Source organism: Falco punctatus, assembly GCF_963210335.1.
Source record: "Falco punctatus genome assembly, chromosome: 2".
NCBI lineage: Eukaryota > Metazoa > Chordata > Aves > Falconiformes > Falconidae > Falco > Falco punctatus.
In genome coordinates this window covers 58858716-58871783 of record NC_137581.1, presented here as the reverse complement: position 1 = coordinate 58871783, position 13068 = coordinate 58858716, and the positions used below count along the sequence as shown (strand labels likewise).

The 13068-nt window shown below is 38.6% G+C and overlaps 1 protein-coding gene across 1 annotated transcript in view; it reads right to left on the bottom strand.

The window, feature by feature from the left end:
* Positions 1-13068, bottom strand: part of ITGBL1 (integrin subunit beta like 1) — a 151161-nt gene that overhangs the window by 9071 nt on the left and 129022 nt on the right. The window contains exon 9 of the mRNA XM_080375665.1: positions 11973-12089. Within this exon, the coding sequence (XP_080231791.1) occupies positions 11973-12089 (117 nt within the window). The remainder of the gene's footprint in view (positions 1-11972; positions 12090-13068) is intronic.

Here is a 13068-nt window from a genome sequence, read left to right as displayed (position 1 = left end):
CGTTTTTCTGAGATGACCATTCCTCTCCTTCTTTGTGCCATATAAATCCTCAAAACATAAATGATTCTTTTGTCTCATGTAATCCATTTTACCAAAATAATATTTACTCCAAGCTGACACTAGCCTCGGCAGCTGCAGCTCTATGGATGCCTCATCCATCAGGGTGGTGAGTATACAAGTGCTTAGCCCAGTGCTTTTTAACCCCTAGCAATCTTCTGTGTGTGCTAGCCTCTGAAAAACTGCTTTACACAGTTTAGTTGTGAATATCCTCCTTGCAGAGGATCTTTGCATTTATCTGAAGATGTCCAAACAAGGTGACTAAAATGAAGGGGCAAAACATTATAAACAACTGCTTTCAGTTGAATGTAATCAAATTACATTCAAAGTGCCCCAGTTGCATTCCAATGAATCCCAGACTCTCAAAATTATGCACATAAGCAGCTACAAAAAGGTGTTACTCTTGCCCATAGGTCTTTTTAGATCTGAACATAATTCCTTCCACAGAGGAGAATAAAATTCAAGAATACAGTAATCACAGAGCAAAGGGAGAAAGATAAATCCCAAACTGAAAAAGTCCAGCCCAACTGAATTGGCTAACATGATAAAATATTGATGCAACTATTCAGTTTAAGCAGATTTACTGGAAAGTGTTAGCCTATCATCAATTCAGATTTAACACAAAACTCAAAATCACAAACAAATTGCATATTGCAATGGTTCTGAGACTATAGCTCTTCATTCATAAAAATCTGTGTTAATGAACATTTAAATATATAGCAAAGTTTTAAACATTAATCTCTAATCAAGAAGAAAGACTGTGATGGGAGAGAGGCAAAGGAGAGAAAAAGATGATGTTAAAGATACTGCCACTTTGTTTAGAATTTTCAATAACTCCCATAACCATATGATTTAAATGTGAGACATGAATGCAGCAACAAAAAAAAGCTGTGACAGATTACCAGCAGAGGTCCATTATAACCCAAATCAACCCAAATCAAACCAGACAACAGAATGAATTATTTCTTACCATGCCTTGAAATAAAACAGTGTGGTTGTGGGAAACGTACATTTTAGGACTACTTATGGAACCGTTGTTGGAGTTCCCAAAAAATCTGCATGATAATTTTCTAATACAAAAGGCACCATTACATGGGAATGTCAACATAATGAAAAAGATGAAGTACTCATTGCAGAGGAAGCTGGTTCTTATTTATAGACTAACTGATTATAAACGGATGATGTTCATGAAGGGCAAACTGAGGCCAGGCCCAAACAAAATTTGGCACCTCAAGAGAATAAGTTCTTCAAATTGATGTAACTGGATGAAAAAAAAATTTAAAAATTATACTAGGAATATGAAAATCTTAATATAATGCAGGATCTCTGATTTAGAACAATACAATAAATGAAACAAATATTTCTCTCTGTATTTAAATAGAAACAGGAATTTCCATATTTTTTTTTTGTTACAGGACTATGATAAATAACTTTCTATATTATTAACATAAGAGAAAATTAAACAACATCTATCTGAGAGAAATATTTCTAAGTGAGCATGCTTCATTAGCCCACCCAAGTATGCTAAAACAGTTGTTAAAACATTACTGGTTCACTGAGTTTTATTTTTATTGAATATCTGGAGAATGCCATAAGACTGGCACAGTTGTGGTAACCACAGTTAGAGAAATCTAATGTAAATGTGAAGCAAAATCCTGATTGTCTATTTTATTTTCATAGTAAGTCACTTAGCATTGTCCGAGTCTAATAAAGGTGGGCTGTGGTGTCAGTTTGAGCAACACAGCAGGCAGGCAGTTTAGCAAAGCCTTCAAGTGAAACACTGTGGTGAAGAGGGCTAATGCCATCCTCGTATGCATATAACACGAGAGAAGCAAGTAGGAACATAAATTAGTAGGAACATTTAGAGCACTGATGAGATGGACATTAATTTCCTGCGACTCACTGTGATAGCCATGTTTGAAGAGATTTTGAAAACTCTGGAAGAATCCCCAAAAGTTCCAAAGAAAGAACTCAAAGGGCAGAGAAAATTGCTTGTTGAAAGAACTTCTAAGATCTGTATTTGCTTAGCCTATTGAAAAGAAAAAAGGAAAAAAAAGAAAGGGAAAAAAAAAAAAAAGGCTAAGTGTCTTAGCAGGATCTGAACTACCTTCTTTGAATATACTTGAATGGGGATTCTCAAACTACCAGAGAAAGACAAAGCAAGAACCAGAGAGAAAGGCTGATACTGACAAATTCATTTGAGAAATGAAACAGCATTTCAAACAAGGGTGATGACTACTGAAACAAACATTCAGGTGATGTTGGCATGGGCTGCGCATGTCTTGGAGTCTTCAGAGCACCACCTTCTCAGAGGCAGGCTTTAGTTGCACGCAGTACCACAGACTTCAACATAGAGGTATAGTGTAATGGCTATTTATAACCTAATATACGAGGTTCAATGTATAACCCCCTTTTGGATTTGCAAATACCTATTAATCAACCTAAATGTCGATGCATTAGCAATTAATTTACTGCTCATTTCAACAGAAAGATTCAATTAAAGTGCTTTTACAAACCTAAATCATATTTCATGCTATCTGAAAAGCTAAACAAGCTACATTATCTGTGCATCTATGTAAAGCCTCAACTTTTCATACACCTGCACAAGTGTTGAGGTGACCAGGACAGAAATATATAGTGCATTTAAAAGAAAAATTAGAAAAGTAAAATTAGCTAAGCAAAACCAAATTAATTTAATGCAGAATATACCATGCAAATTAATACCTATACTGGCTACATTAATCACTCTCATATCTAACTCAGTATCTACTAATCCTTTTGAATTTATCTGTTGCTTCCCCTGAATGTCTCTCAGAGCTAGGATGAAAAAGTAGTTAAGTGCAAGGACACAGACACTGAATCATTAACTCTTTATTTAGGGTTATCAGAATAAAACCCTAAATCACACTAGCCTTATGTCAGGCAGACTGACTTCTCCACTACCTAATACAGTCATTATCACTTTTTTTAGCTTCAGTTTTACCCAGCAAGCATGTGTTTGAACTCTTTTTTCCCAGGAGAATCAATTGCATGTTTCAATAACTAATACCATAACAAAAAAATCTCTATTAAATGGTATAAAAACGTTGAAGTTTTTTACGAACAGTGAATTCTGTAACAATTATATGTATTTCAGATTCCTCAGTCAAAAGAACATGGTCCCTGCTCTAAAGACTTTGCAGTAGAAAAGATTATAAACTTGTTAGGTAGGAAATAAACTATTATTTTAACATAAAGGGAACCATAGAGAAATTACTGGTTCAATTCAGATGCCTAGTGCCATTTGACATACCCTAAGATATCTGGGACATCCTCATGACGGTGGCAGCTATGCAGGCATCCCTGTGTCCTTGTGGAGCCAAGTTAGGGTCAGACAAGGGTAGCCTTGGGCATCAGAAATCATATAAGATGCCTAGCTTTAGGCAGTTGAAGATTTTGAAATAAAGTCCCATGTAGTTTGAGAAGCCATAGTAGCATCAGGAGTTGAATTCATATTTCTGAATTTTTAGACCAGTCAGTGCCAAAAGCTGTCTTCAGCTGGGGCATGGGCTAGTATTATTTTTCTCTGCTAATGTGCATTTAGATGAGCTCACCAAGCCACTCTCCATAATTTACCAACAGTCCAGGCAAACTGGAAAGGTCCCAGAAGACGGGAAGTTACCCAGTCTATCCTAGCCCATCTATAAGAAGGAGGTTCTGGGAATCTATAGGCCTGTCAGTCTGACCTTGGTGCTGGGGAAGGTTATGGGGCAGATCATCCTGAGTGCCATCACACAGCATGTACAGGACAACCAGGTGATCAGGCCCAGCCAACATGGGGTTATGAAAGGCAGGTCCTGCTTGACAAGCCTCATCTCCTTCTGTGACAAGGTGACCTGCCTAGTGGCTAAGGGAAAGGCTGTGGATGCTGTCTACAGACTTTAGTAAAGCCTTTGATACCATCTCCCACAGCATTCTCCCGAAGAAACTGGCTGCTCATGGCTTGGATGGCTACACTCCATGATGGGTTAAAAGCTGGCTGGCTGGTGGAGACCAGAGAGTGGAAGTAAATGGAGTTACGTGCACTTGGGGGCCAGTCACAAGTGATGTTCCCCAGGGTTCAGTACTGGGGCCAGTCCTGTTTGATCTTTACCAACAATCTGGATGAGGGGATTGAGTGCACCCTCACTAAGTTTGCAGACGATACCAAGTTGGACAGCAGCGTTGATCTGCTTGAGAGCAGGAAGGGTCTGCAGAGGGACCTGGACAGGCTGGACCCAATGGGCCGAGACCAGTTGTATGAAGTTCAACAAGGAGAAGTGCTGGGTCCTGCACTTGGGTCACACCAACCCCACGCAGTGCTACAGGCTTGGGGAAGGGCAGCTGGAAACCCACCTGGTGGGAAAGGGCCTGGGGGTGCTGGTTGACGGACAGCTGGACATGAGCCAGCAGTGTGCCCAGGTGGCCGAGAAGGCCAGCAGCATCCTGGCTTGTGTCAGAAACAGTGTGGCCAGCAGGGCCAGGGCAGTGATTGTCCCCCTGCACTCAGCACTGGTGGGGCCGCACCTCGAATCCTGTGTTCAGGTTTGGGCCCCTCAGTGCAAGAGGGACACTGAGGTGCTGGAGCGTGTCCAGAGACGGGCAACGGAGCTGGTGAAGGGTCTGGGGCACAAGTCCTGTGAGGAGCGGCTGAGGGAACTGGGGTTGGTTAGCCTGGAGAGGAGGAGGCTGAGGGGGGACCTTATCGCTCTCTGCAGCTGCGTAAAAGGGGGATGTAGGCAGGCGGGGGTGGGTCTCTTCTCTGAGAGGAAATGGCCTCAAGTTGCACCAGGGGAGGTTTAGACTGGATATTAGGAAAGACTTCACTGAAAGGTGTTGAAGTGTTGGAACAGGCTGCCCAGGGAAGTTGTTGAGTCACCATCCCTAGAGGTATTTAAAAACACATACATGCGGTGCTTAGTGACATGGTTTAGTGATGGACTTGGCAGTCCTGGATTAATGATTGGACTTGATGATCTTAAAGGTCTTTTCCAGCCTAAATGATTTTATGATTCTATGATGCTATGACTTTAGGTATACTGGAGAGTTACATAAATGTCCTATATATTTCTGTTTCTGTGAAGCAACATTAGTGCAAGAAATGAGGAAATTGTCTGACAGCAACTACACCATAACATTAATACTTAGCTTTGTTTAATGAAGCATATCATTAATCAAAACTCTCATTTTTGTGGTTATGGTCTTATTGGTCCTCATAAGAACATGCTATCTGAAAATACCATGTTTCTGCTTTACTGAACAGATGACAAAAAATGATGTCATTTATGATTTCTGCAGTATGGACCTAGAACTTTCATAAAAAAGAATTCACAATTTCTGATGGTTTTCTTTATTATATAATAACACAGTTATTTTTATATATATATATAAAATAAGTATTTGTATGTCTTATAAACCACAGCTTTTCCGTTGTTCTCTGCCAATACACAGACAACACTGGAAATCTTAAGACTGGTGTGAATGACGTATGAATGGAAATGTGTAGGTAAGCACCAGAAAAAACTCCAGAATGAGGTTAAAAACATGACCTGCATTGATAACCAACAACATTAACTGCAGTAAAACTGAAGAAAGTGTTATTGTGTCATAATAGAAGATTTGCACTCTTATAAAACAATGGTGTGGTGACTTTCATGATGACTTGTCAGCAGAAGACTGTGCACTCAAACAACAAAGGATGTCAACACAGACACAGCATAAAACTTGTGTCATTCCTTTCCTTGTGAACCCAACAAGAACAGCATTGTCCTGAGAATGTCAAAAATGAGGAAGCACAGACAGCAGGCATCAGACTTGCCTGAAACTTACAGAGGAAGGTGAGCAAAATTGTGAGCCAAAAGGATCATCGTAACTGTGTGGTCCTAAACGATATAAAATATGTGTCTAAAACCCAGTTTGTCAGTCAAGATGAAACAAAAAGACCTACTCAGAACTTGATGGGCAGCGTCTCTTGTCCATCTGTCACACACAAGTTATCCTGACCAAACTACTTAAACCCAGACACTTTGATGCTTGTACGTGTGTGTGAGAATGCGAGTGAATAAAATCAATGAGAGAACGTGTCTGAGTAGTAAAAATTAATTTACTTGGGGAAATTATAACAAAAATATTAACTTCCCCTCCCATAAAGTCTCATGTACTTTTTGCTGCACTAGTTTTCTACAGTTAGAGGAGAGAGAGGTGTGAAGGCGGACCTGCATAAAGGAGGGATTTAAGGACATAAGGACATAAGGACAGCATTTCCATCAAGAATAAATCAGCTCCTCCAGCTTTTACAAGCCTTTATACTACAACCAGAATCTCAAACTAATGAGAACTAATGCTTTTTACCAAAATGCATTGGTATAAACAAACAAAAATATAACTGCATTTACTCTTTGATGTGAAATGACACAACACAACTGGATTTCCTACAGTGTTAGGATTGTACTTTGATGTGCCATGGCCAAAAAAAAAAATCATTAAAAAGTCATCAAAGTGAATTTGCTCACTTGAAAATAAATTAACCAAACTCCTCAAAGTATTCTATTGTCACTAGTCACCAGTCAAAGAGCAAAGACTGTCACCCGTCAATGAACTGGCTTACTGGGGTGACCAGAGACTTAGTTGTTTCTTGGTGTTAAGGACAGTGCAAATATGCAGGTCTAAGTATTAAAGGTCTCATTGAAGCTAATTATCTAATTGTGGCCCACTATATGAAGCACAGACTGAAATACTGACATAAAACAAAATGGAAGGATCCCTAGAAATATGTAAGGGCCTCCCGTGAGTTACCCGTTACAAGTTTCAACCTTTGCTATTGGCCCTAGTAATGAACTTGTGTGGAGCTTCAACCAATTTTTTACATTTTTTAGGGCTGTGTTTTTATTGTAGCGTTTTTAAGCAGCATAATCCTGCACCAACCAGTAGCATGCAGAAAACCTGAAAGGACTTCTGTTTTGTTCCTTCAATGTTTGCTACTTTGCTGTGACAAGAACTCACAACTAGGCCAATAATGGTCCAGAGAACAAATCAAAACAAATGGAGTTAAGACCACTATCAAATCAATTTCAAATTGATCTTTACTGGTGTTCTGAATTCTTGTTGCCTGCCTGCCCTCTGTCCTGAAAGAGAACAGAACATAATGGACAACAGTCAGCCCAGCGAGGCAGAGCAGCCAACAATGGTATCACTGAAAAACATGACTGGACACAGCAGGGGGTCAAATAACGGTTAAAAGCTCAGGCTGGCAGCACAGCCATAACCTCAGAAGACAGAGAGAAGTGTCTCTCATCAGGATACTGGCAAACCTGTGATCCTCCAGTCATATGTGTGCACTGAAACCACTTAACTTGCACATGAAAGACCTGAAGAACCAAGTAAGCCAAATAAAACGTGATGTTAAATATTGCTGTGGATCAACACTGCAGATACGCTCAGGCAAATCTTACATCATTGAAAAAAACTGAACTGCAGGGAATAGGCCTTTAGGTAGAACATATCTATCTCAAAAAGACTGCATTAGATACCTGCTCCAGCCATAGCATTAGGTCTCTTTACAGAGGCACAGGCAAAGAAAGGGGAAAACAAAGGAAAGAACCGGCAAGTGGGTCAAGAGAGGTGAGCCTCTCCCTTGAGTCTTATGAGACCCAACCTAGAGTACTGCATCCAGTTCTGGAGTCCCCAGTACAAGAAAGTCCTGTTAGAGAGGTCCAGACGAGGGTCACAAAAATGGTCAGAAGACTAAGAATACCTGTCCTGTGAAGACAAGCTGAGAGAGCTGAGATTGTTCAACCTAGAGAACAGAAGGCTCTGGGGAGACCTTATTGCAGCTTTTCAATATTATAAAGGGCGCTTATAAAAAAGACAGAGAGAGAGTTTTTACCAAGGCCTGAAGTGACAGAAGAAGGGGCAATGGTTTTAAACTGAAAGAGGGTAGACTTAGCTTGGACATAAGAAAGACATTTTCTACAATGAGGGTGGTGGGACACCAGAACAAGTTGCCCACAGAAGCTGTGGTTGCCCCATCCCTGGGAGTGTTCACAGCCAGGTTGGATGGGGCTTTGAGCAACCTGGTCTAGTGGAAGGTGTCCCTGCCCACGGCAGGGGGGCTGAGCTAAATGATCTTTAAAGGTCCCTTCCAACCCACACCGTTCTATGATTATATGATTCCATTAATCCACTTCTAATAGCAGAGTGCTGTGGAACCTATGCCAAGTCCTCCTGCAACCTCTGTCTTTCTGGAGACATAATGTCTCTATTCCTGGTACTGCAATGATGGACAGCCAGGTTTTTAAGTGAATGACTCACTACAATCATGGAGAAACATGGTAATAGGGTCTCACTCAGTTGTACCCTAATTTATCATATCTTTCACCTCACATCTTTCTACTGTCTCATGGACAGCTGGTCTGGAAAGCAAGCTATTAATCAATCTCTGCTGGTCAGAGGAGGCCAGTAACAATTCTTATTCAAATCATTTAGGTTGTCATTCACATTTCTCATTTCAGCATGCATTTAATCTGAAAACACTGGTCTTCCTTCCTTGTGCTTACAGGCACTCAGTGCTCACTGTCAGACCCTGCACATTCAGAGTCCAGCTTACCATTCTCTGAAGGCAGAGTTACTAGCAAGGGCTTATGTCCTGACAGTGATTGTCTAGGTAGCAATAGTGGTAGAAAAATAGTAATGAAAAGAGGAGCAGGAAAGAGGAAGGAATAAGCAGTTCAGCAAGAGATATCAAGGAGTTCAGGCTGAGATGGAAGCGTGGACAAACCCAAAAAGGAAGAGAGAGAGATGTATAGGCCATAAGTGCAAACCTAATAAGAGAAGTTCTGTGAATAGGTAAGTTGCAAAAGAGGAAAGAAAGTAAGGTTAAAGTTGGTAGAATCTTCTAAGAAGGGAGATATATGAAATATTGTATATGGAAGCATTCAAAATATTATCTCCAGGATAGAAAGTGATAGTCAAGCAAAACATCTGACAATTACTAAAGAGTAGGGCTGAAGCTATCTGTAGCATCAGAGACTACAGAGGATCTGAAAAGTTTAACAATGACAGAAATTCCTACATTTGGTCAGATACTGTGGGAAGAGACATTTCAATGAAAATGTTGGTGGAAGCCACAGTGAAAGTGGTCACAGTGAAAGAAGAAGTCATAGAAAATGCATGAGTAAATGGCTCATAGTATGAGTCTGAGCATGAGGGAAGGTAAAGAGAATTCATTTGCTAAATGGTGAGTGAACAGAAAGCTGCCATTGATGGGGACTGAAAATAAACGTTACTGTACTTAACACTTCACCTAAATATGTGCAGCCTTAAGTTATTGGGGCGGGGGTGGTTACTTGAGGCAGGCGGGTCAGAAGGACAGGTGGACTCTGGATGGTCAAAGAAAATCAGATTTCAGGACCTGCCAGCAGAAAGAAAAAAAAAAAAAAAAGGGGGGTGGGAGGGGTGGGGATGTTGGGAAGAGGCAAAATGAGGGTAGGAGCCACTTCAGAGCTCCAGCAGCCAAGAGAAGGAAGAGTGGTGTGTGGAAGAGAACTGCATGATTAGTGAACCATCTATGTTTGTTAATTTGAATCTCAGCACACTTCACATGGAAGAACCAGACAACTGTAAACAAATAAACACATCTGTGGTATGAGAACGTAAACAGAGGAAGGGGAAAACAGTTCCTGGCTACAAAAGAACAAAAGCGGATGGAATTGTGATAACATAGGAACATGCTTCAAGGAGTAAATTACAACCAAATCTAGAATAACCCAAACATATCTCAAATTATATTTAGAAATATAATAGAACAAGAACAAGAAATAAAATACCACAAATATGAAAAAATAATCTGCCAATTATTTACCACTGGAATCTCAACAGATTTACTACAGAAACCCAACAACTTTTGGAGGATGGTATTAGTAGTGGCATGACTTCAACTTGGGAAGACTAAAACTCTAGAGACCAGCTTCACCTCACCAAGTTCAGACAGCTGTGAGTTAGCAAAGATGCTCTAGTTTCCCATGAGGCACTTCAAAGGTCAGCTCAGATCTTAGTGGATCTAATCATCACCTTATGCCATGCTTCCTCCTCTCCTTTTACTTACAAGAAAGACCAGGACAACAGGATTCCTGGTTTGGTGCTTATTCTAAGATTTTGGGGAAAGAGTTAAGAATAAGCACAGCTCCCTGGAACAGCAAAAATCACAGGGTGGACTTTCTGAAGTCCTCTCAAAAGATGCTTTGCAGTGCAATTTCAAATTGCACAGTCACTTGAATTGCGTTTTCCTATATAATTCCTTTAACCTGCAAAGAATCATTAATAACTAAATTATCATCTGGAATGGAAGTGGAAAAATTTAGCTTGAGACTACAACTGATTTGTAAGTTCATGTGCTTTCTATTTTTCCTATTTCTTGTTTCAAAATTAGGAAAATAAGCTTAAAGCATATTGTTTTTAAATTGATTAATTTATTTATTTCTGTCATTCTTTTTGTACAAAGCTATTTAAACTAAAGGGGAGAGTTTATTCAGGTAATAGCGTGACCTAGCATGTCTCCTGCACAGTAAAAAATCAGACACTCGTTCTGGGGTCGAGGCAATTATTTATTTAAGTATGAGGTGCCCTAGCCAGCAACAAAACCTAAAATTATAACTGCACACTTCCTAATAAGGAAGAATGGAATTTTTTTCTATAGTTTCCAAAAGGTGCAATATAATTAGCAGCATTAACACTGAAGAATTGTCATCGAATAATGTAAAATATGAATGACATAAATGGAAGAGATATTTTTAACCATGGAAGAGGATGAGTTTTGGTTCTCAAGTACTTAATTTATAACAAAGATGACCCAGCTTTTCAGTGCTCTTAACTGCTTTTATGTCCTTTATACAAAACTAAATTTCAAATTATTCTTTTTCGACAAAATCTTATTAATGAATTACACTGAATAATATAAGCTGCTTTTATGGCTAGTTAGACACTCAAACTTGAATTTTCCATATATGCCTACATTCTGCATGACAAACACCTTGAAGAAATATTCTCTGTAGCCAGAATTTTTCATGTACACAAGGATTATGAAGCAATATATGTGGGGGTTTTCCTCATACAGAAATAAGGAATATAATAAAATGTGTCATTGCTCATATCAACTACTTTATTAATACTAAGAATCAAGTGGTCATTTTCAAGATAAACCAAATAAAATCTAGAAAGAGAGCATTTAAGACAAATACTACTCACCTGGTTTTAAAATACCATAAAGTATGCATACATTTACATACCTAAACCAAACTTGAAATACCGCTTAACACCAACATACATTACTGAAAAATGAAACAATGAAGTTCTCACTGTCAACATGAAAATAAATGATCTGCATGTACAATTACTATGATAGTGTATTTCAAGCATTTTAGATTATTTCATAATATATTTTTACTACTTTTTTAGAAAACAAACATATTACCCTCAGTGCATATGAAATATTCAGAAGTATTGCTGGTCATTATTACCTTTAGGTAAAATACAGCATTCTCAGTAAAACATGAACTGTACTAAACACAAAGTAAAATTACCTAATTTTTCAGATTTTCCTTGAAGTGTCTGCATTCTTCTCTAATGAACACTGATGGAATTTGGGATATACTACAGCACCTACATTTATGCTATTATGTGTATTTAATCTACATCATTAGTGGTTTTGAAGTTTTAAAATAAATATTCACTGACATATTCAATACTTATAGAGCTTGTTTATTACAAAAATCTATACTTCAGTGTAATAAAACCATTATTTCAATAGTCTACAGTGACGTTATAAAATCATGGGGAATAGAAAGTTATAAACTGCCAAGATTTGGGTATATTATATCATATCATATTATGTGAACACATACCCCCACAGACATCATTCTCTGCATTTTCACACTGTCGATCATCACATTCACAGTTTTTGCCATGAACTCTGTTGTCTCCTGGAGGAAAACAAGTGCATTGGCCACATTCACATCTCCCTGTAAGAATAAACAATTGTTAAGAGTCATTATTTCAGTAAAGTAAAATAAATGAAACAAAAAAGCCAAACTTATTCTACACCCTACCCCTCAAAGACAAACTAAAAGTCACTCTGCATTAATTAAAGTATGCACATAAAGCCTATAATTTTTTTTTTAATACTTAAAAGAAAAAAAAAAAAAAACACACCAAAAAGCTGTCCTTCCTCCATGGCAACCAGAAGCAAAGTATATTAATTAGCATTATATCTTGGTGGAGACAGTAACAATAACCATCACTGGCATGGTATGTTTTTCATACCTCAACTTTGCATAACAGAGCACATGCTTAACTGCATAATTAACCTTGGTAACTGACCTAAAACATTTAGCACATACCTCAGAAATTCCAAAATGAATGTGATTAGAAATATATATAAATAGTCTATACACTGGGCTATCTAAGATGGTCTCTATTAATGTAGAAACAAAACTCTTCAAATACTCGATCATGCATTCAGAAAGCAAAAATCCCTATAATTTTTCTTGTCCAGACCTGAGGAAATACAAGTCAAAAGCACAGCCTCTGTCAGAGTCTTCCCTTCCATCAACCTGTTCACAGGAGAACTCCCCAGAGCTTAAAGGGGGAATAGACTCATCCAGCCTCCCACAGATCTGCCATTCCAAAGCCCTCAGAGCAGTGAGTATTGAATGTTCAGATGTGAAAAAAATTAAGATCAAGAACAGTCTTATGTTGTACATATAAGAGAAAAACTCAATTTAGGGTAACATTGATTTTGTTATTTCCTAACTTCTAAGAGTTTTCCTTTGTATTTTTAAAATTGTTTTAATACAGTGGCACTGTGAGCCTGCTCTAAATATGACACAAACCATGGATCAAAGTAAATACATTTGATGGTCTTGGGAAAAGATATTGTGTGCAAAAAAGGGCCACCAGAGACACAGATTAGGATGCAGAAAAGCCTGTTCCTCTTGGTCT